This window comes from Amphiura filiformis, chromosome 11 (assembly GCF_039555335.1).
Source record: "Amphiura filiformis chromosome 11, Afil_fr2py, whole genome shotgun sequence".
In the NCBI taxonomy this organism is placed as follows: Eukaryota; Metazoa; Echinodermata; class Ophiuroidea; order Amphilepidida; family Amphiuridae; genus Amphiura; species Amphiura filiformis.
The window spans coordinates 49270525-49294031 of NC_092638.1; the positions used below are offsets into that span (position 1 = coordinate 49270525).

The following is a 23507-nucleotide window of genomic DNA, read 5'->3' on the forward strand; positions in this document are numbered from 1 at the left end:
CTACCTTTTGTGGCACACAGGATGAAGATAAACCTCGTCTAACTGTTGAACAGCTGAAAGAGGTGAGTGAACAGGGATGAAGGGCAGTACTTACACAGGGATTTGTAATTGAAATGTGTGCAGCAGTGCACATGTTGGCAAAATGACACCAAAATTATATACATAGCCTCAATAGTTTTCAAGATATGGATAATTTTGTATGATATCTTAATATTTTTGAAAAATTGGTAGTCTGAGTAATGTGCTAATTTGTTTCCTGCCTTACACAGGATTGAATAGGGATTATCATTGTTCAACTGTCAGTTATTGATTTAAAAACCTCTTTTTAATAAGTACTTTCAAGGATTTGAAAGTCCACTCAGTCCCAAGGTCCAATACCATGAAATTTAAGAATTCCAAAATTTGATTTTTTTTTTACGGGAATGCCATCTTCGAAGGCTTATAACTCAAAAACATGCCTGGCGACTTGTTCCGGGTTTTGTTGGAGCTGGTCACATATATAGGACAGGATTGGGCAGTCATAAAAATAAAATTCTTAAAAGTTTCTCTCTCCACATCGTGAAATAACTACACAAAAATCACCACTTACACAGTATTGAAAACTAATTGCCCTGAAAGCTAGCCCAAGTATTTCGAGTTGTGAATTGTTAGTTAACAATGTATATTTTTCCCTGTACAGAAATCTGACCTGACAAATGCTAATGCATCAGAAGAAGATAAGATAGCTGCTATGATATTCCAGTCTACAGAACAATACAACCCATCCAAGTAAGATTACATTTCTATCAGCAAGCCTTCCAGAATAAATGTTAACACCCAAAGAGATCGGGCTATGTTTTAGGGTTTGAATTATGGTGGTGGTGAGCACTGAAGTTGCTTTAAATTTCTGATCTAAATACCTCAAGCCCTCGACATATTATCGATGTTGATTCAATGCCGATGATTGACCAAATAAAGTGTGACCTTCATCATCGGCATCAAATCAGAGGCTTGAGGTGGGTAGGTTCAAGCTTCAAATTTATGCTTGCATAAGGATATTAAGGGGTCCACATTGGAAAATGTTTTAATTTGACCCAAGAGCAAAGGAGGTATCAAAGACTCACTGACCCTTCTCACAAAATAGCTGCAAAGTAAGTGTATTTCACAATGCTTTGCACCACCAAGGGTAAGAAATGGAGTAGTTATCTGCTAGTTTTTGAAATGTTTGGGTTTTCAGAAAAGTGGTTTGCATGTGAAATGTTGAGTCATTAGTGGGAAAAGGGTCTAAGCAGATAAAAAGTAAGCAGAACCTGTAAATGTGTACTGGAATTCACTTACGACCCTGCTGTGTACCAAACAAGCACTTTGAAACAGGGACCTGTGCATGAATATCTGGGTGTGTAATCATATTTGCTTTGGTTATTCCTTCATGTAATTTTACACCAAATTAGGGTTAGGGTTATGATTTGCTCACATGAAATGATTACATGAAGGATCAACCAATTCTTGCACTGGGACAGGGTTAATGTCTCTTCTGGTTTAAAATCATGGTGAACTTTTGCATTATTTCACACACTCTTTGTCCTTTCCTGTCACCAGATATGTCAACACAAGGTACAATCGATCTTATTATCGAGGAGGCGGCAACCATGGGTCGAACACAAATGCACCAGGATACGGAGTCTGTCACAAATGCAACAAGCCAGGGCATATGGCTCGCAATTGCCCACAGATGGTAAGTCTAATAGAATCGCCCTGATGCAGGCACAAAACTAATTGAATTAAATATGAGAAAGGTTTTTAACGCAAGTCTCTAGTCTCCACATACATAAGTGACACCCAGTGATTTTTTCACTGGCCATCCAGGATATGAACCTAGGACCTTCGGATCGCTGGACTGATGCTCTACCAACTGAGCTAATGAGTCTGATGGAGAAGAGTACTTAGTGATGTTATTATAATAGCCTAGGCCTTCAGTTCAATACATGCTCTCTAATTAAATCATCATGAAATTATCAGATAATTTAACAGATCTTTGGCATCTAGATAAATTGAAAAGGCCATTAAAAAAAATTACTTTTTTCTTTGATAAAATTTCAATTAAAGAAAGGTATTTTATCATTAAAAGAGCAAAATAATTGTAGAACTGCCATATAGCTTGTTCCACATAGCCATGACGAGCGTTGTATGCAGGCCACCACTTGACCATGAACCAGTTCGATTGTGATCTGTTAGTGACATCAGTCTCAGTAAATTTTAAGTGGAAGCTGCTGCTTTATAGCATTCTTAGTACAAACTTTGTTCTAAATTTACCTTCCACTGAGCTGTCCATGTACCTTTTTCCCAATATATATGATGATCAATTAAAATGTTTGATCTCTTTCATATCCACAGCCAAAGGAGGAACGACAAAGGTATTCTTTCTACAGCAACCGAGTGCGCCCTAACAGTTCTGGTATTCCACAGTGTTTATGACACAGGTAGATTCAAAACAAGTAGGCGCTTTGGAGATCAGACCAGGAGTGTATGCAGCACCAACCATTTCACAGTAAGTATTGAAGACATCTATGAGCTTCTTTAACTTTTTGTAAAATAACATCCTCTTGAAATATGCATTTGTAGGTCATGTTGGACAAAAAATAAGTCTTAAAATATTGTAGACCACTACTCTCCATGTACATGCATTTATAGAACTAAACAAAGTTGTTGTTTTTTGTAATTACGAGTGCACTGTGTACTCATTTTTTAATTTGTCTGCATATTAATACAACAATCACACTCTGTGCATGAGGACTAAATACACATTTGCCTGTTAAGCTGAATTTATACCCAAATGAAAAGTGATTGGCTTCTAGCCAATGAGGGCGATGGAGCATAAATTCAGCTTAAGTCAAAGGCTATAATTAATAAAAATGCACAGGCACACGCCTTATCATACTCATCGTATTTTTGTACTGTGCATTATCTGTAACCAATAATTTTTCTTCATTGTGTTAACAGGGAAGCGTACCGCACAATCAAAAAGGAGAGGCCGCCATTTATGCGCGGCAACTCGCCGGAGCCGTTTAAAGAGGAGGAGATTGAGATACCTGCTGAGCTTATATGCAGCCTGTGTGACAATCTGGTAGTGGACGCTGTCGTCATTCCGTGCTGCGGCAACAGCTTCTGTGATGAATGTAAGTTGCGATTCTCTTGTACAATCTTGAGCAACGTTTAGCAAATTGGAAATGTATACCTTGCTAAGTGAAACAAAATATGTGACATGATCAAGGGGAAAGAGTCTCATGTTTCAATTAAAATGTTTTACATCGTTTTCTGACAAATATTACATTTTGATGCAAATAAAAATTGGGACATCTGGATAACTAAGTTATGAGCAATTTATCAATATTAAACACTGCTTTTGCTAATATCTCAAAAACAATATTAGCAACATCCAACTCATTCCTCTTGATCATATGTCACATACATGTTTTGCACATGTGTAAATCCCTATTAAAATAATAATAAGTTTTTCTCCAAAGAAAGCTCAATTTTAGAATGTTACATGGGGCTTTTTCATTCTTTCAGTTTGTTCCCTAATATGTTGTCTAAGCACATCACATATTATTATGAGTTTATTTTGTTTATTTTTATTGGATTTATCCATTGTTTTTATAGGCATCAGAAATGCATTATTGGAGACCGATGACCATGAGTGCCCATCGTGTCAAGAATATGATGTCTCTCCTGATTCCCTTATTGCCAACAAGAAGCTACGTCAGGTAAGAAAAATCACACATCCCTCCACACCCCACAAACATACTTGTGAAGACTTGCACCTAAAATTGTTTCCCGTCTAACTGAGGACCTTGCATATTTGAAGCTAGGCGCCAAACTGTAACACACCCGCTTGACCTTTTACTAAATAACTGTTACATGACTTTACCCTGGCAAACAAGTCATGATTTTATATGCATTTTTACATTGTTTGCAATATGCTGGTAGGTAGAGAGAACCATGGACTTCCTGGTTGACCATGATTACTCAGATTTGTTCTTTGTTTTTTGGATGTGCATCCGTGTTGGCAGATCTTTATAAATAACTTAATTCCTGAACAAATATATTTCCACCATACCCATGTACAGACAAGACCAGACGTTTGTTCAGTAGTGTGCAGTTTTTACCTGGTTCATGTATATAAACAGAAAAAGTATTACAGATATGATTACAGGTATGATTTTAAATGCTTTTATGGGTTTTTTTCTATATAGGCGGCACTCAATTTCCAGAATGAAACCGGGTTTGTGAGAAAGGTGAAACCAAAGCCTCCCAGACCAGCCAGGAAGCCACCTACTCCTGTACCAGCTGCTCCACCACCCCAACAGCAGGCTCCACCTCCCACACAACAAGCCCCTCCGTCCAGTGAACCCACGGGACCTCCAGAACAGCAGCAGCAGCAAGAAGGACCTCCCCCACAGAAGACCCCGTCAACTCACTTCATTCCAGCTACAGTACAAGCACAGCCTCCACCTCAGCCTCAGCAGTCCAGACCACCTCAACCGCAACAGTCCAGACCACCACAACCTCAACAAGCTGTAAGTTATGCCCCCTGTAAAATATGGTTCCTGCTTTATTAAGGGGCAGGGTGCGAATTCGGCTGTATCGCATAGCAGTTTGCTCCACATTTTGAAGTAACTGCTACCCAATTTTGCATTTGTATAGCACTTTTTATAGTGCTTTAGTATTATGGAAGTATCCTGATTATGATGAATTAGCCAAAAACTGCTACGCAATTTTTTTTAATGAATTCGAACCCTGTTAAGGGGGTACTACACCCATGTGGTAAATTTGTGACTATTTTTGCATTTTTCTCAAAAAATAATTACACACTGGTAACAAAAGTTATGTATATTATTGGGGCAAGGAATCCAATTACTACACTGAAATTTCAGTGACTCAATACAAGCGGTTCAGTATATATGATAGGAAACGACGTACATCCTAGCGGTACCTTATTTCTGATCATAAAGAACAAACCGCTTGTCTTGGGTCACTGAAATTGAGTGTAGTAATTGGATTCCTTGCCCCTATAATATACATAACTTTTGTTACCACTGTGTTATTAGTTTTCGAGAAAAATGCAAAAATAGACACAAATTTATAGAGGGGTGTAGTACCCCCTTAATTGCAATCAGATAACTGTGTTTTATACTTAGAGAGCATACTGATTTAAAAGCAGTAATTTATTGCCCTCGAGTAGGCCAAGGAAGCAAAAAGTCACCCTTGACCAGGATTTGAACCTGGGACCTGGGTATCTAGACCAGCGCTCTAACCACTAAGCTTTCTTTTTTTTCTTCAAGGAAGCTAATGGCATTGGAGCATTGTAGAATATTATAATAGGCCCAGTACTTCAAACCGTATCTCTCCCACTTCTTTATCGACAATCATTTAGGAAAAATAAAGGTAGAAATAAAAATGAAAGTTAAGAAAAGTAACTATCTCACAAATTAAAAAAAATTAGAAGATAAAAAATGCTATTAATGGTTCCTCAGTCTGTAGATAAATGCATTTACTTTGGGAACTTATAAATCATGGGCATGGCATAATACTGCCTCGTCTCCCAATTTTGGCAAACGAGGCCGCCGCCCCCATGAATATCAAACTAATGGGCTTTCCTGTGACAATTGTGTGTCTTTCCAACCCCAATAGAACCACAGAACACCCCTTCATTAACTTTAATTTGTCTTTTTCTATTGATCCAGGAGCGGCCTTCACAAGTGTTACCCCAGAAATCCCCATCGGAGAACTTTGCAGGACGTTCACCTGGTCAAGATCATCCACCGCATTCCTCACCTTCAGGACCAGATAGGAACTACCATTCGTCACCGGTTAGCCAGGATGGAGCACAGACTTCATATTCAGAGGTAAGCTTGATACCTTTCTGTATATCGAGGGTTGAGAGCCAGAAAGCCTCAACTCACAATCGCCTGCTCCCACAAAATGAGCATAAAAAAACCTTGCTCACATTACCTTGGAATGTTGCAATTCGATTTCAACTGAGACCCTTTTGATGTCGGTCAAATTTATTGACAACATTTTAAACAGGTTGAGTCGCTATTCGCTGTCGTAGTGCACATTAGTAACCATTGGTTACTGGTTCAAGCCTGGGCTCATACACCTGTTCCGAATTTTGATGTCATGGGCTTTGTGTTGTGATCAGTGGTTTGTAACAAAGAAAGCGTGAGCCAGTTGATCTAGCAATGGTCATATTCTAACGTGTACTACGACAGCGAATAATGATGGCAACTTAAAAAATTCCGTATCAAATATTATGTGAGGACATCTTTTAAATTTGGATTTAAACTTTTTTTGTATATCAAATTGTGTTGTGTGCTAATATAAACCGGCAACTTAATTTTGGATTTGGCTGATTCGTTGTTGGACAGGAAAAACCTTGTCATTGGCCCCTGAACATGTTTAAAACAAAAATGCCAACATGTTACATTGATTGGAGGTTTTGCTTTAAACATGTTCAGGGGCCAATGACAAGTTTTTCCTGCCAACAACGTAATGCTCTTTTGTAATTGAATTGAATTTCAGGTGAAAATTGAATTGCAACTTTTTCACATTGTAAACGGGGCACAGTGTCGACTTCCTATTCGATAAATATAAATTTAATACTCCGTTGGTGAGCGACGGGCGACTGGTATTTCACCGAACGCAAGAAAAGGAGTTCTATCTGATTGGCTAGCAATCGATCGCTTAGGTCGCTTAGTAGTCAACTACAAACTCAAAACTGAGCATCGTATTCAATTCGATTGAAATCGATATTCTATTATTGCCGTAGATAAAGAGAGTGATAGTGTGTCAATAATGTACATTGTATTGCAGCTGGATTTTACATGCATTCTTTTATATAAATTTTTTCTCAAAGAGTTGAATATGATCAAAATTTTTACTCAGGATTTCAAATTTTTTACCCGCAAATTGCAGTTAAACATATCCACAGCAAAATACCGGTCCTCACTAATTAGTGTATTTAATTTCCAGTTAGTGTATTTAAGATAAAACCTGACAACAAATAAAATTTTCTTGCAATAGAAATATCATATGGGATACTGATATGGTAGGTCGCAACCGCCTAACGTGGAGCTGCTACGCAGTAGCTGACTTTTTGCTCCGTGGAGCCAAATTGACCAATCATGATCATGTTAGAGTTTTTCATTACTCGGAGGTAAAACTGACTAATTAAGTACGACTTACTCATTACGTGAAGATATCCTCGGTCACGAAAGTTATGATTCAAAAAGTAGTTTATGAAAAGTACGAACTGACTTATTATTAAGATGGACATGCACTCATAAGAAACTCATACAGTATTGTACATAACTATATAGCTAGGCAGAGTGGTGGTAAACTATGCACACAGTTCTGCGATCTGCAGTGTATCGCCGGGAGCTAATTTGTATAACTTGCGCGGTGTCCCTGCGAATTCGACCTTCAGCAAACTGCAAACCAGTTCGGATTTACTTTATATACTATTCTTAGTCAGTGGGAGTGGTTTAGTTCGTAGACACATTTCTGATTGGACAATCGCATGATTTCGGGTGCCGTCTATCAGGCCGTAGATGACCCCACGTCATCATGCGTCTTGATAATGCGTAACACTGCGCGTAGAGGTGCTTGGCGTATGTATCGCGCTGGATGCGTAGACTAGTGCGGAATACGCGAACGAGCTAGCAATACGCTCAACAGAATACGTGAAGTTGTAAACAAGTTTCGTTCATTTTATAATGAGGGGAGTTTTTTATGACGGTAACTTAGTTTTTGCTTAAAAAATTTGTTTACAGTTATTAAAATAATATTTAACTGACTAAGAATGAGAATAAACGATAGGCATTTTTATTTTGCCTATCCTCTACCTATGATAGGCGACAGGCAGGTCAATATTTTTATCGTAGTGGATACGGCTGCGCCGGCATCCACTACTCAAAATATTGGACCTGCCTGTCGCTCATCACACGGTAGAGGATAGGCAAAATAAAATTCTATCGCTTATTCTCTAAGTAGTAGGCCATACATACTATAGTTACTGTCCGCTTTCCTATACACAATACTCAGTGCGCTCACCATTGACGCGTGACCTCTACAAATAGTGTATGTTAGAAGTATAGGCCATTGCCTAGTTGACGTCACTACTGTGTAAAAAATAACCGCCAATATTTAAAGTATTCTCTGAAATTCTAGAAAATATAGTTTTGTAACATGTCCTAAATTTTTAGCTAATTTAGGTGTTTGGAAATATTGGTACTTTTGTACCAATAAATATGAAGAAATTATTTCTAAACCGTGTTAAGTCATTAAGCTTCTCATTTTCAAGAACGCTGGTTAACAATAAGCAGACTATTGTCTCATTTCGTAAACAAAAGCCCACAGTATTGTTACCTTGCGTTAAGCTTTATAATCGTTCACCCAACTGAAACTATAATACCAGCTCATTGCTCATTGCACAGGTAAAACAGACACAAGTGCAGTGTGTATTTAACCAGAGAAGATCTGATGTAACATAGTTGAGCCGTTTTCATTGAGTGTTATCTTGGTTTAATAGCTTTTAATAGGGTTTAAGTCCTTCAAAGGTCGTGGTGAGTTCTACTGTAGACATGACTGCATCATGATTATTTTTAAGTCAACAACATTCAACAATATGATCACCGTGATAGTATGAGAGTATCAGTACCGTGGGTGTCAGTGATCCTGGCCTGACACAGTAGACAAACAAACAAACAAACACGCCACACATATTACACATGCATGCAAGGTAACATTGACTATACACTAATCAAACAATGGTATTGATCCTGTACAACTGGTCGTGGTTTATTTACAATCGATTCATTTAAAATCCCCATAGTAAACATTAATTTTGGCAAGAGTTTTCTCTCTCTGGAACGAGGATGCATCCACTGACTGGTCAATTTAGCTCCGCGAAGCGAAAAGTAAGCTACGCGTAGCAGCTCCACATTGTGGCGGTTACGGCCAGCCATATGTTGATCATGCGAAAATCGTAAAACATAGAATAGAAACAGTGTGGCAGGCGCTCAAAATCTCAAATTGTATGCTTAGCCTGAGTTGCACGGCCTATCTCGAATAAAATCACCATGCGTAGTTGTTGAAAAACGTGAGGATTCATCGTACTATCACAGCAATTTTTAACACGAAGATATAGGGATGATGACGGTGTCTTGGGGGGCACAGTCATATTTGTCAGCCTTTGATTTACGTAATTCTGTAAGAATTATGCAAATGTTTATTAAAGCAATAGGGTCTATGTTCTGGATTCCAGGCTAGACCTTGTAATGCTAAAAATGCCCCCTAAAATGAAATGGATGTAATATTAGATGTATTTTGCTAATTCTATTTGTGTTTTCTTTTGTTCTGAACAGACTAATACCCAGCAAGTGCAATCATATACTGCTCCTCATCCTGGTCAACACCAATACCGGCATTCAGGTCCCAGACCAAGATATCCACATCCAAGAGGACCAAGACCACCGCATCCCCACAGAGACTACAGGCCACGTGGCCCGCCACCAAATTCACAGATGCCATATAATCCCCCACCTCGGCCACCTCCACCACATCAGGGGTATGGCGGACCACCACAACATCATCATCCGGGGCCACCACCAGGTTCAAATGCACCTCCAGTCTCTCAGGGATATGGACCACCCCCATCTCATCATCAACCTCCTCCCCATCAAGGTCCATATCCACCGCAAGGTGGTCCTCCAATGAGTGGTCCACCGATGAATGGACCCCCACCATCAAGGCCAGTGATGGCAGTACCGCCCCTCTCTGCTCCAATGCATGGTGGCCCACCACCACCAACATCCATGGCACCACAACCCCCTCCACATTATCAAGGCCCTCGTCCAATGGGCCCTAGAGGTCCACCACCTCCAGGTTACAGAGGACCACCCCCAGGTCCTAGAGGACCAAGACCACCACCCGGTATGAGAGGCCCAGCACCACCAAGACCTAGAGGTCCTCATCCAGCTAGCTTGAGAGGGGCACCGCTGATGAGAGGAGCTCCATCAGGAATGAGAGGCCCAGCACCGAGGGCACCTTATCCACCAGGCCCACCACCACCGAGCCAACCAGTGCCACCCCAGGGACAGCCACTACCACCGCCAGGGCCGTATGGTCCAGGGCCTGCAGCACGGCCTAGTGCTCCAGCACCGCCATTGCCTACGCACCTACCGACCCAACCTGATGGAAGACCACTGACTGAGCAGGAATTCTATAGACTCAAGTGAGTAATAAACAAGTTATGGTTTACCTTACTAGACCTTCAGACAGGTTAAAACATTTACTGTTACATGATTACAAAGCATAAACATCAAGGAGTTTTTTATGTGGAACGTGGAATGACCTGTTTTTTCATAGGGATTTATACCAGTATAATTGATCGGAGGAATCGTTTCATGTCATTAAATCAGTCTTAATTTTTTTTTATTTGCCTCTAATCCAAACTTCTAATCCAAACTTCTTGATTTATTATTTACTTGCATTTTGGAAGTGCTGAAGCCACATGCACTTCTGATCATTGTTTGTTTTACACTCAATTGTGCAACATTGGGCTGTTCAAGTTGAAATCCATACACCCTAAGGCATGATCCTAATCTCCCGCACAGGAAGTGGTGCGAATTTCAAAATAGAGTTGTCTAAATGAATGACTGACTTTGATAGCTACACCCCCTGGGTGGGAGATAAAGGTCATGTCTTCCATATGCAGGCATGAAAATTTCCAGCCAAAACTCTGGAACCAGTCTTTTTTGATGTCAAAATTCCCGCAGTTTTATTTATTTTCAGCCCATTTTCAGGTGTTTTTGGCCAATTTTACACGCTTTTCCAGACTTTTTCATAAATGCGTAGTCCCGTGCCTGCATATGGGATGTTATGTATTCCAACTGGAATAGCCCATTGGGGTGATATGTGATCTTTACATCTGAATCGAGGTGGTCGTTGTTATTAGTTACAGCATAAGAAATGACAGTACTACTTTCATAGAAACCCAAATAATGGATAGAAATGTTTGTTTTTGTTTTGTTTTTAACAGGAAAGATGTGCAGGCACCTTCTGTTCAGGCACCTTCTGTTACTCCACCACCTCCAGCAGCTGCAACACCACCAGCAGCAGCGACGACGGCAGCAGCAGCCGCCACGACAACAACAACAGCACAGGCGAGTGATCCTTTAGCGGATTTTGCCCTAATGTTGGCGCGTGAGACAAGACCTCGGCAATCATCATCAAGTAGTTCGAGATCGGGTTCAAGCTCATCTGGTTCCAGTCGTAGCCGATCTTTTTCCTCAAGCTCTTGGTCAAGTAGTACTTCTAGATCACACTCTAGTTCTTCCTCAAGTTCACGATCAAAATCCAGATCAAAGTCTAGGTCCCCATCCAAGTCAAGGTCGAGATCAAGGTCAAGAAACCGGTTAAGATCTAGGTCAAGGTCAAGAGTTAGAACAAGGTCACGTTCACGTAAAAGGTCATTCTCTAGGAATAGGTCAAGAGAAAGGAACGAGAACGCGACAGAGAAAGAAGACCGGTGCGCTCCAAATCGAGATCACCACTAAGGCGGCCACGGGAGAGAAGAGGATCTTGGTCACCACCACGATACAGGAGAAATCGCACAAGATCAAGAGAAAGGTCCCCATTTAGACCCAGACCGTACATGCCAAGAAGAGAACGGTCAAGGTCACCAGGCTATCGTTACTCTTCATATGGACGATCACCTCCCCGATTTAGGGAGCGTTCGCCGCCATATCACCATCCACCGCATTATGAGCCAAGATATGAACCGCCGTTGCCACCAGCGCCGCTGCCACCACCACCGCCACGATATGATCCACGCTATGATAGTGGTCCTCCACCACCTGACCCGAGATATGATCGTCCAGATTATTACGATAGAAATTACCCTCCCCCTCCCGCCCCATCTGGTCCACCAGGACCTCCACCCAGGTATGACACCTATGATCGTCCTCCTTACGATGATAGATACGATGCACCTTACGACCGTGAACCAAGGTATGACTATCCACCACCATCTCTAGCGCCACCGCCTTACACTCAACAAGATTGGGAAGGCAGGCCACCGCCCCACATCTTCCCGATGACAGAAATTACAGTGGATCTCTACCGTCGACTTCCCATGGACATCACAGGTCACGTTCCCCTAGCAAACGGTATAGTCATAGATCAAGTAAAGATAGAGAGAGGGATAAGGAGAAGGATAAAACAAAATCAAAGTCACATGATAAGGCGAGAAGTAAAGAAAGAACCGACAGAGACAAGAAGAAAGAGGGCGAGAAAGATAAGACGAGAGAACACAAGGAAAAGGATGACAAGCACAGCAGCTCAAAACATACTAGACACAGCCATGGACGTGAACATGGTCATGAGGACACTAAACATAGTCACAAACACCGAGATAAAACAGAGGCTAAAGACGAGAGCTCTAAAAAAGCTAAGGTCAAGGATAAGCAAAGTGCGGAGAAAAGTGGCGAGCGCAAAAGTTCAAAGAAAGAGCGCAAGCATTCCGAAAGCACAAGTACCAAAGATGAGAAAACTGTCAAGCCCGACAAAGCGGAGAAAGATAAGGAAACAATTGAAGAAAAACCAGAGGCAAATAAGACTGCTGCAACAGAGGCAGCACCATCTGTTGCGACAGGCAGTATAGAGACAAATGCAGAACCAAAACCGCCTGTAGCTGTTGCTACTGAACAAGACAAGAAACCCAAAAAGGAGAAGAAAAAGCACAAAGAACCCGATGCTAAGAAGGAAGAAAAGAAAGAACGTAAAAAACGCAAACTGGAAGCCAAAGCTGAAGCTGGATCAAGATCGGATGATGGCTCTCAAGAAGAACCAGCCAAGAAGAAAGCTAAAGCTGACGGCAAAACAAAGAAATCTAAGAAGGACAAAGGGGAAGGAGATGAGAAGGCAAAATCAAAGGAAAAGACCAAGTCGAAGAAAGAGAAGAAGGAAAAGAAAAAGCATAAGTTAAAGATTGATGCTGCTAAAGCAGAAGCTGCACATGGAGAGAATAGACCAGATCGCCCCTCTGAAGAGCCCAGTAAAATCAACTATCAATATTGTGGACTATGGCAGTAGTAGTTCTGCAGGTGGCAGTCCTCGTTCTAAACTCTACGCAAGTAAGATGGTAAGATTAGATGGAAGAGAACAGATTACAATAACGGCAGGAAGAGATAGCAGACGGTGGTGCATCATCTGTCGATCCTCTGACATGGATGAAGGCGATGCGGCTATGGCTGCACTACGTAGAACCAAGGAAGGCTCGCGTCTGGAAAGAAGGCTCGGATCACCCGTCAAACACAGGGACTTGTCGCAACACAAGGAGGCACATCAAATGGAATCAAAACCACTTGCTCCATTGAAAGAGAAAAGCGAGACTGAAAAGGTGAAGAAGCAAAGTGGCAAGACTGAAAAGGTCAAAAGGCAGAAAGGAGACGAGAAGGTCAAAAGTCAGAGGGTAGACGAGAAGGTCAAAAGTCAGAGGGTAGACGAGAAGGTCAAAAGTCAGAGGGTAGACGAGAAGGTCAAAGGTCAGAGAGTTGAAAATGGTAAGTCAAATCATGATAAGGATGAAGCCAAGCAGAAAATTTCAAGTAAACCAAAAACTGAAAAAGAGAAAGTACCTGTGAAAATTGATGGTAAGTCTAGCCATGATAATAATGATGAAACCAAACAGAAAATTACGAGTAAACCAAAAACTGAGAAAGAAAAAGTACCTTCAAAACCTACAGCTAGTGTTGAACCAAAGATGAACAAGGAAGATACCGCAGAGAGACAAAGACTGAAGCAGTTGTGACGTCAGAAGGCAAAGACAAAGGTGACAAGGAGAATGTTGATGTAGAGGCATCTAAAAATGAAAACACTAATTTGATAACAGTTGAAGTTCCCGTGTCCAAGTGGGACCGCGATGAGTACGAGTCGAGCCCGGCTAGAGCGACTTCAGCACATGCCTCTCCCAAAAAGGTAAAAGGTCTTGGCTTGGAACTGGACAACATCAACAACGAGGAAACCTTTGAGCCTGATTACAACGAAGACGTTGACATGGAAGAGCCTACAAAAGAGGAAGCAGCTGCCCCAGAGCAGAGAAAAGTGAGTCCAAGTTCGAACGCCAAAGCTCTGCGAAGAAAGCGACAGTGACAGCAGTAAGCGCAGCTAGCAGCAGGAGCCCCAGTCCGAGTCCAGTTAAAGAGAAGCAGAAGAAGCAGAAGAAACACAAAAAGCACAAGAAACACAGCAAGAAGAAGAAACACAAGAAGAAGGCAGAGGAAGTCAAGAAATCTGTAGCAACTCACAAACACAAGCACAAAAAAGCAAAGAAGAAATCGAAAACAAAACACAAAGAGAAAGCCTAAGATTTCTGCCATTCCTTTATGTGTGCAAGTGATTATTTATAGTCTCTGGGAGACCGTTTTTATTGCCAAAAAACAGTACTTGATTTTTTTCTTTCGGGGACTCTTTCAAAATAAAAGGGCCCAGAGTAAATAAATGTGGAATTGCGCTGATAGTACATTTTGTATTTTTGCTGCAGCAATCAAAGAAGCACAGATCTTGCATTAAATGCGACTGTGTTAGTTTATGTTCCAATGGTATTTTGTGCTTTTAAAGACAGTTTAACTACCCAGAATAGGTAGAAAAGAAATGTAATACATAATGAAGAAATTAACCAGAAATATCTTTTCCAGTCATTTTAGTTTATGCCTTGTGTAGTGGGAACACAAATTTTGTTCCAAAACTTTTTTTACGAACTGTTGTACATCTTAAGTATTTGAAAAAATAGCACTGTGCTATGTACAAACCTCAAACAGGCATAATCAGCAAAGCAGGGTGGTAATTCTGTCCGAGCAACCAAGTTAACATACATGTATCATTAGCTGATTAAACATGTGAATGATAGACTGATTTTGATGGCTTAGCTGCACACAGACGCATTTCCATTAACATCTGTGTGTGTGATTGCTTGTGATATGCATGAGTAATTGCATTCAGAGTACATTGAGCTGTTACAGTTTAAATCCATATACTTAACTCCCTTTGAAAACATGACTTTAATCTTGCACATCGTCGTTGGGCATGAAAAACCGCCTATGTGCTTGTGGCCCCTGAACATTTTTAAAACAAAACTGCCACCAAGTAACATGGGAGGTTTTGCTTTAAACATGTTCAGGGGCCAATGACACCTAGGAGGTTTTTTCCTGCCCAACGACGACATACAGAGTGAATTTCAGATGGGGTTTAATACCTGAATGGGTGACTTCATTTGAAATTTACACCCCTGTGTGAGAGGTTAAGGTCATGTCTTCTATAGGGGATGTATGGCTTTGAAATGGAACAGCCCAAGCGCTCCTTTTCAGGACATGCACTGTACATGAGTTCACTGATGGACATTGCAGGCATCTTGCACAGCAGCTAATGGACGCAAGTCTTTGTGCCGCTGAACCGTCAAAAATTGGCTTGCACAGTTGAGAGAGAAATGCACCACCATTCGAGTGCAGCTATTACAAAAGTTTAAAAACCTAAATTGCACCTGGAAAACTATGTAAACGTTTTAAAAACCTAAGTGGCACCAGAAAAACTGCATTGTTTAAAATATAGTGGGAAAACCATGTTCTAAGTACATTTTGTCATTATTTATGAATTGTAACTGTGTTCTCAGTGTGCAATACATTGTAATGGAAGTGTTTCGTCATTATAAACGTGGATAATTGCAGAAGTTTCCTGTATTAAAAATTCGAGCGGAATTTTGACGTCAATGTTTAACATAGAACTATTGTACCAGCTTTGACATGTATGCAATTTGTTAAAATGAAATGGTTTTTGATAATCTGATGTTTGATAATGTTATTGAACACATATTAGACCAATTCTGGGTGGGTTTTTTTGACAGTAACAAATTATGATAGATGTAAAGTTTAGTGATGCACTTTTGAGAGGTTTCTATTGATTTACTTTTCATTTCGAAACAAGATTTTTGGTTGCTAGTGAACTGCATCATGTATATAGCATATATTTGGTGAACATATTAGTCATGGAGGAATTGTTAGCAATTATGAATTGTGTAAAACACAACAAAATTATTTTTGATTGAATCTTTTTTATGTTTTCTGTATCCATCAACTTATCAAAATATGTTTCTATAATGTTTTTATAAATAAAGAAAAAGTGAAGCATCTTCATTTTGTTATTCAAAAATAAAATGAGAAAAATTTGCAAACAAATGTTCTGTTTCCGCTTTCTCATATGTTTGGAATCAACAAACGGGAGCTGTAGATGACATTTAAATGATAAACAATAATATTGCAGTATAATACTCAAGGAACGTGTCTAAAGGCAAAGGGAAAACCAGTCCATATTTGGCATGTTGTCCTGTTTATTTTGTTACACAGAATAAATCGTACCTTAACCAGCCAAAAGCATGTGACATGTTTTTCTGCTGCCTTTAGTTGATTGTTTCCATGCAGTCCCGAAACTAGGGGGCGAGGGAAGGACCTCTTCCCCTATTGACTCAGGCCAATTTTTTTTTTTTTTTTTGACCCAAAAATACCCATTAGGGAGGTGACATTTTCTTTGGAAGGGGGTCCCAAATTTACAAAAAGTCTTGTGTCAATAAAATTGTGACCCCCTATTTCGGCAACAAAAGTTGTATGATCTCCCACCACCGATACACCTTACCCTTAAACAGGCTAAAATTGTATTGAAATCAGTCTTTTTGAATAAAATAAACACGCTATTGAAAGCAGTCTTTTTGAATAAAATAAACATACTATCTGTGGTCATCTTGTGACTCCGTACATTTAGGTTAACAAAAAATATTTTATGCCCACCCCCTATTTTTTCCCAAAAATCCCCCCGTATATTTGGGACCCACCCCGTTCGATGAAAATGCCAGCCCCTTAGTGAGCGAGAAAAAAAGGTTTTTATGCATAGATTCGTACTCAATTGTATTGGACTCTTCCAGTTGAAATCCATACACCCGAAAACGGATCTTAATCTTCCACACAGGTAACTTTCAAATGGGGTAACCTGAATGGATGATTCCATTTAAAATCTATTCAGGTAACCCCATTTGAAATTTACACCCCTGTGTAGGAGATAAAGATCATATTTGCCTAAGGGGTGGGTGAATTTAAATGGGAATAGCATGTTGTAGAAATATACCAGAAATCATGAAATTTGGTTTGTACACTTGTTAAACCATGGTTCAGAAATAAGTTTTTATGTGAAAGGACACCAAGAGTCTGTCACGTAGAGCTTCCGTTTCGTCATTTTTTTGCAGTTTTAATTCGTCTCATTTATCAAAAGTACTCCACTGTCAGGGTGTAAAATATAAATTATTGAGAAAACATTTTTTAAATATACTTTTGGCTGGAGCTGTTTGGTGAAGTTAATTAGACACTTTGAGGGTTGACAAACAGAAGGCCTTAACTCAAAAAGTGCCTTTTTGAGAAAAATGAGTAAAATAATATTTTGCATTGAAATTGAAACCAAGTATTATTGTGCTATAGATGCAATAGGAAGTTGAATTGAGTTAAGGCTTTATGATTTTAAGAATCTGTGGGTATTACAGATTATTTTGGTACCTAAATCTCAAAATGGCCAAAAGTGAGTTAAGGCCTTCTGTTTGTCAACCCTCGACTTATGAGGTCCAAATAGAAATGATCCATGGAAAATAGCACGAGAATGTGCATTTTGTTTTTTCCCGATCTCTTGGCGTCTCTTCTGGTTTATGTATTTGATAATTGTACAATTTTCCCAGTCATTAGTTTCAGTGCCTTGAATGTTATGAATAAATTGTACTGTTTTACAGAAGTTGAATGAAAAATGAGTACAGGATAGCTCATCATAACGCGGTTATGTCCATTCTAAATAAACGATGATTATGGAATACTAATGGTGCGAAGTAGAAAGTAATTTTCAAAATGCAAAATGATTTCTTTTGTTGCAATTGTGCAAACATTTATGTATTATACTATGTCATATCTTGGAGAGAGTTATTAAGTTGTATAAAATATTTTATTTCAATGTTTCCTTTGATGGAAAAAAGAATAAATTGTTATAAAAAAGAGAATTGAAATGATATGTCATGTTGTAATTTTTAAGTTGTTCACGTTATAATTGTTTTAAGGGGATACTACATCCCTGGCCAATTTTGTGCCTATTTTTGCGTTTTTCTCAAAAATTGTATCGCATTGGTGACAAGTAAGATATGTATATTATAGGGGCAAGGACTACAACTACTGCATTGAAAATTTTATTTCAGCACAGACAACAGTTGTGGAGTTACAGTCAAAAATGAGGGAAACCCAATATTTGATCAATAAATCAATAACTACTTGTCTTGAGTCACTAACATTCTAGTGTAGTAACTGGATTCCTTGCCCCTAAATATACATTTATAACTTTTGTTACCAGTATTTTATTAGTTTTTGAGAAAAATGCAAAAATAGTCACAAATTTATCAAGGGGTGTAGTACCACCTCATCATTTTGGACATGCATAGTATTTGTGGTTCCGCCATGCGAGGAGAGCCTCGATCTGGCAGCACACATGAATGGGAATTGAACCAGTCTTACAACGTAATTCTTCCTTTCATGTCTACTGTTAGTTCAAGGTTCTCCTTGCATATGATGGAACAGTGCAATGGGGGTGTGCAGTGGCGTAGATTTCTTTCTGACATTGGGGGATGGGGTTCGAAAAAATTTCTTGAAGTAAAGTGAATTCAGCACCGTTTGGTGACATAACAAGTTTGTGGTAAAAATGCGCGCGGAAAATTTTGCCATTTTGAAGCTGAACTTGAAATATGGTGCAAAAGTTGAATAAATTTGGGACTGAAATGGCCAAATATGAGGTTAATTTGGTCAGAAACCCATATACAGGCGTCAACATTGGGGGGGGGGTGATTGAATGGACCATCCGCCCTGGCAAAATATTGGATTTATCCCCCATCTCCCCGGGATCTACACCTATGGGGGTGTGATTCTTCAGGATTTATCCAGATATCCTGTGTTTTTTGTGGCCAACATTTACACAATTTGATTGATTTTCAGCCCGTTTTGGGGTATTTTAGACCAATTTTATGCTGTTTTTCAGGATTTTCTACTCCCTGCATATATCACAAGCTTTGAAGGACACCCCAGGTGCAATTGTGTTGCACAGTCATCTGTGATCAAAATTTCAAACATTTCTTTATAGGGCTAGATTTGGTCAGGGGATTCCCATGAGTACAAAACTGTATAATGCAAAAAATGGAAGTGTGTGTAACTTCAGATGAGGCCTGAGGAGTCAAAGATCAATTGGAGGAAAATTTTCGAAATATTCCAATATTCATATTTTAAAATATCTCAATATTCTGCTGATCATAAGAAGCAAATACAATCAATAGCATTGCTATTTCTCGTTTGTAAGCTACAGGCAAAAATATGTTAAAAGTCAACAAACTTGTACACGGTTATTTTTAAGCCAAAAATGGTGCCAAATTCTTTGTCTTGGCATTTCAATTTTGTAACTTTGCCTTGCAAAGATTTGGCTCAATTTATAAACTGGCAATGATTTATGTGTACTTTCACGTTCTTGCCCTAAATAAACAGTGAGTGCACTGCCCTTTGGTGGGAGTTCACCAAGGAAACCGGGTCCACTCTATGCATACAAAACTGCATACATGCACTATAGTACTATTTTTGTGAATGAAGATTGAAATTGAAATCTAAAATGCTTGGTTTCACTTGTAAATATTTTGCCCTGTAGCCACAAACATGTGATTTTACTTTCTACCTGGTCGCGAGCAGCAGAATAATTTGAGCTATTAAAACAACAACACATTATTTTCAAAATATTTTAAAATAAAAACAATGAAATATCAAAACCGACAAGTTAAAATATTGAACACATCATAGTGATGTTGTCATAAACCAGGATTGTAACTTTACAGGCTTTTGCCTGAAATCAGGCTTTTTTGTTGTCCATATTTACGCGATTACTTTTATTTTCAGCCCGTTTTAGAGCAATTCTGGTAATTTTCACGCCATTTTCAGGCTTTTTGTCAAACGTGGAGTTACACATCCCTGATATTAAACATAAGTGCCCTGTAATATACATAAGAGACTAGTGTTGTTTTCCTACACCTGGATGTCCTGTATGTAATGTGCAACATCAGAGACTAATGTTGTTTTTCCTACACCTGGATACCCTGTGTTGTGCAGCATCAGAGACCAATGATGTTTTTCCTACACATGGATGCCCTGTAATGTGCAACATCAGAGACCAATGTTGTTTTTCCTACACCTGGATGCCCTGTATTAAATGTGCAACATCAGAGACCAATGTTGTTTTTCCTACACCTGGATGCCCTGTAATGTGCAACATCAGAGACCAATGTTGTTTTTCCTACACCTGGATACCCTGTGTTGTGCAGCATCAGAGACCAATGATGTTTTTCCTACACCTGGATGGCCTGTAATGTGCAACATCAGAGACCAATGTTGTTTTTCCTACACCTGGATGCCCTGTAATGTGCAGCATCAGAGACTAGTGTTGTTTTCCCTCTCGATGCCCTGTAATGTGCAACATCAGAGACTAATGTTGTTTTTCCTACACCTGGATACCCTGTGTTGTGCAGCATCAGAGACCAATGATGTTTTTCCTACACATGGATGCCCTGTAATGTGCAACATCAGAGACCAATGTTGTTTTTCCTACACCTGGATGCCCTGTATTAAATGTGCAACATCAGAGACCAATGTTGTTTTTCCTACACCTGGATGCCCTGTAATGTGCAACATCAGAGACCAATGTTGTTTTTCCTACACCTGGATACCCTGTGTTGTGCAGCATCAGAGACCAATGATGTTTTTCCTACACCTGGATGGCCTGTAATGTGCAACATCAGAGACTAGTGTTGTTTTTCCTACACCTGGATGCCCTGTAATGTGCAGCATCAGAGACTAGTGTTGTTTTCCCTACACCTCGATGCCCTGTAATGTGCAACATCAGAGACTAATGTTGTTTTTCCTACACCTGGATACCCTGTGTTGTGCAGCATCAGAGACCAATGATGTTTTTCCTACACATGGATGCCCTGTAATGTGCAACATCAGAGACCAATGTTGTTTTTCCTACACCTGGATGCCCTGTATTAAATGTGCAACATCAGAGACCAATGTTGTTTTTCCTACACATGGATGCCCTGTAATGTGCAACATCAGAGACCAATGTTGTTTTTCCTACACCTGGATGCCCTGTAATGTGCAACATCAGAGACCAATGTTGTTTTTCCTACACCTGGATGCCCTGTAATGTGCAACGTCAGAGACCAATGTTGTTTTTCCTACACCTGGATACCCTGTAATGTGCAACGTCAGAGACCAATGTTGTTTTTCCTACACCTCGATGCCCTGTAATGTGCAACGTCAGAGACCAATGTTGTTTTTCCTACACCTGGATACCCTGTAATGTGCAACGTCAGAGACCAATGTTGTTTTTCCTACATCTGGATGTCCTGTAATGTGCAACATCAGACACTAGTGTTGTTTTTCCTAGACCTCGATGCCCTGTAATGTGCAACATCAGGGACCAATGTTGTTCTTCCTACACCTGGATGCCCTGTAATGGTGCAGCATCAGAGACTAGTGTTGTTTTTCCTACACCTCGATGCCCTGAAATGTGCAACATCATGGACTAATGTTGTTTTTCCTACATATGAATGCCCTGTAATGTGCAACATCAGAGACCAATGTTGTTTTTCCTACACCTTGATGCCCCGTAATCATGTAATGTGCAACATCAGGGACCAATGTTGTTTTTCCTACACATAGATGCCCTGTAATATGCAACATCAGAGACCAATGTTGTTCTTCCTGCACCTGGATGCCCTGTAATGTGCAACATCAGGGACCAATGTTGTTTTTCCTACATATGAATGCCCTGTAATGTGCAACATCAAGGACCAATGTTGTTTTTCCTACACATGGATGCCCTGTAATATGCAACATCAGAGACCAATGTTCTTCCTGCACCTGGATGCCCTGTAATGTGCAACATCAGGGACCAATGTTGTTTTTCCTAGACCTCGATGCCCTGTAATGTGCAACGTCAGAGACTAGTGTTGTTTTTCCTACACCTCGATGCCCTGTAATGTGCAACATCAGAGACCAATGTTGTTTTTCCTACACTTGGGTGCCCTGTAATGTGCAACATCAGAGACCAATGTTGTTTTTCCTACACATGGATGCCCTGTAATGTGCAACATCAGAGACCAATGTTGTTTTTCCTACACTTCGATGCCCTGTAATGTGCAACGTTAGAGACTAATCTTGCTTTTCCTACACCTCGATGTCCTGTAATGGTGCAACATCAGAGACTAATGTTGTTTTTCCTACACATGGATGGCCTGTAATGTGTAACATCAGAGACTAATGTTGTTTTTCCTATACCTGGATGCCCTGTAATGTGCAGCATCAGAGACTAATGTTGTTTTTCCTACACCTGGATGCCCTGTAATGTGCAACATCAGAGACTAATGTTGTTTTTCCTACACATGGATGCCCTGTAATGTGCAGCATCAGAGACTAATGTTGTTTTTCCTACACCTGGATACCCTGTAATGTGCAGCATCAGAGACTAATGTTGTTTTTCCTACACCTGGATGCCCTGTAATGTGCAACATCAGAGACTAATGTTGTTTTTCCTACACCTGGATGCCCTGTAATGTGCAACATCAGAGACTAATGTTGTTTTTCCTACACCTGGATGCCCTGTAATGTGCAACATCAGAGACTAGTGTTGTTTTTCCTACACCTGGATACCCTGTAATGTGCAACATCAGAGACTAATGTTGTTTTTCCTACACCTGGATGCCCTGTAATGTGCAACATCAGAGACTAATGTTGTTTTTCCTACACATGGATGCCCTGTAATGTGCAACATCAGAGACCAATGTTGTTTTTCCTACACATAGATGCCCTGTAATATGCAACATCAGAGACTAATGTTGTTTTTCCTACACATGGATGCCCTGTAATGTGCAACATCAGAGACTAATGTTGTTTTTCCTACACATGGATGCCCTGTAATGTGCAACATCAGAGACTAATGTTGTTTTTCCTACACTTCGATGCCCTGTAATGTGCAACGTTAGAGACTAATCTTGCTTTTCCTACACCTCGATGTCCTGTAATGGTGCAACATCAGAGACCAATGTTGTTTTTCCTACACCTGGATGCCCTGTAATGTGCAACATCAGGGACCAATGTTGTTTTTCCTACACCTCGATGCCCTGTAATGTGTAACATCAGAGACTAGTGTTGATTTTCCTACACCTGGATGCCCTGTAATGTGCAACATCAGAGACCAATGTTGTTTTTCCTACACCTCGATGCCCCGTAATCATGTAATGTGCAATATCAGAGACTAATGTTGTTTTTCCTACACATGGATGCCCTGTAATGTGCAACATCAGA

General features: G+C 40.1%; 1 protein-coding gene across 1 annotated transcript in view; it reads left to right on the top strand.

Moving 5' to 3' along the window:
* The window catches only part of LOC140163739 (uncharacterized), a 51423-nt gene extending 36556 nt beyond the window's left edge, over window positions 1-14867 (top strand). The window contains 14 exon segments of the mRNA XM_072187056.1: window positions 21-62; window positions 680-768; window positions 1579-1714; window positions 2460-2527; window positions 2980-3155; window positions 3640-3743; window positions 4233-4556; window positions 5724-5885; window positions 9405-10273; window positions 11081-11590; window positions 11770-11985; window positions 12057-13089; window positions 13091-13848; window positions 14105-14867. Of these exon segments, the coding sequence (XP_072043157.1) occupies window positions 21-62; window positions 680-768; window positions 1579-1714; window positions 2460-2527; window positions 2980-3155; window positions 3640-3743; window positions 4233-4556; window positions 5724-5885; window positions 9405-10273; window positions 11081-11590; window positions 11770-11985; window positions 12057-13089; window positions 13091-13848; window positions 14105-14408 (4791 nt within the window). The 3' untranslated portion in view covers window positions 14409-14867.
* Window positions 14868-23507: the final 8640 nt, after the last annotated feature.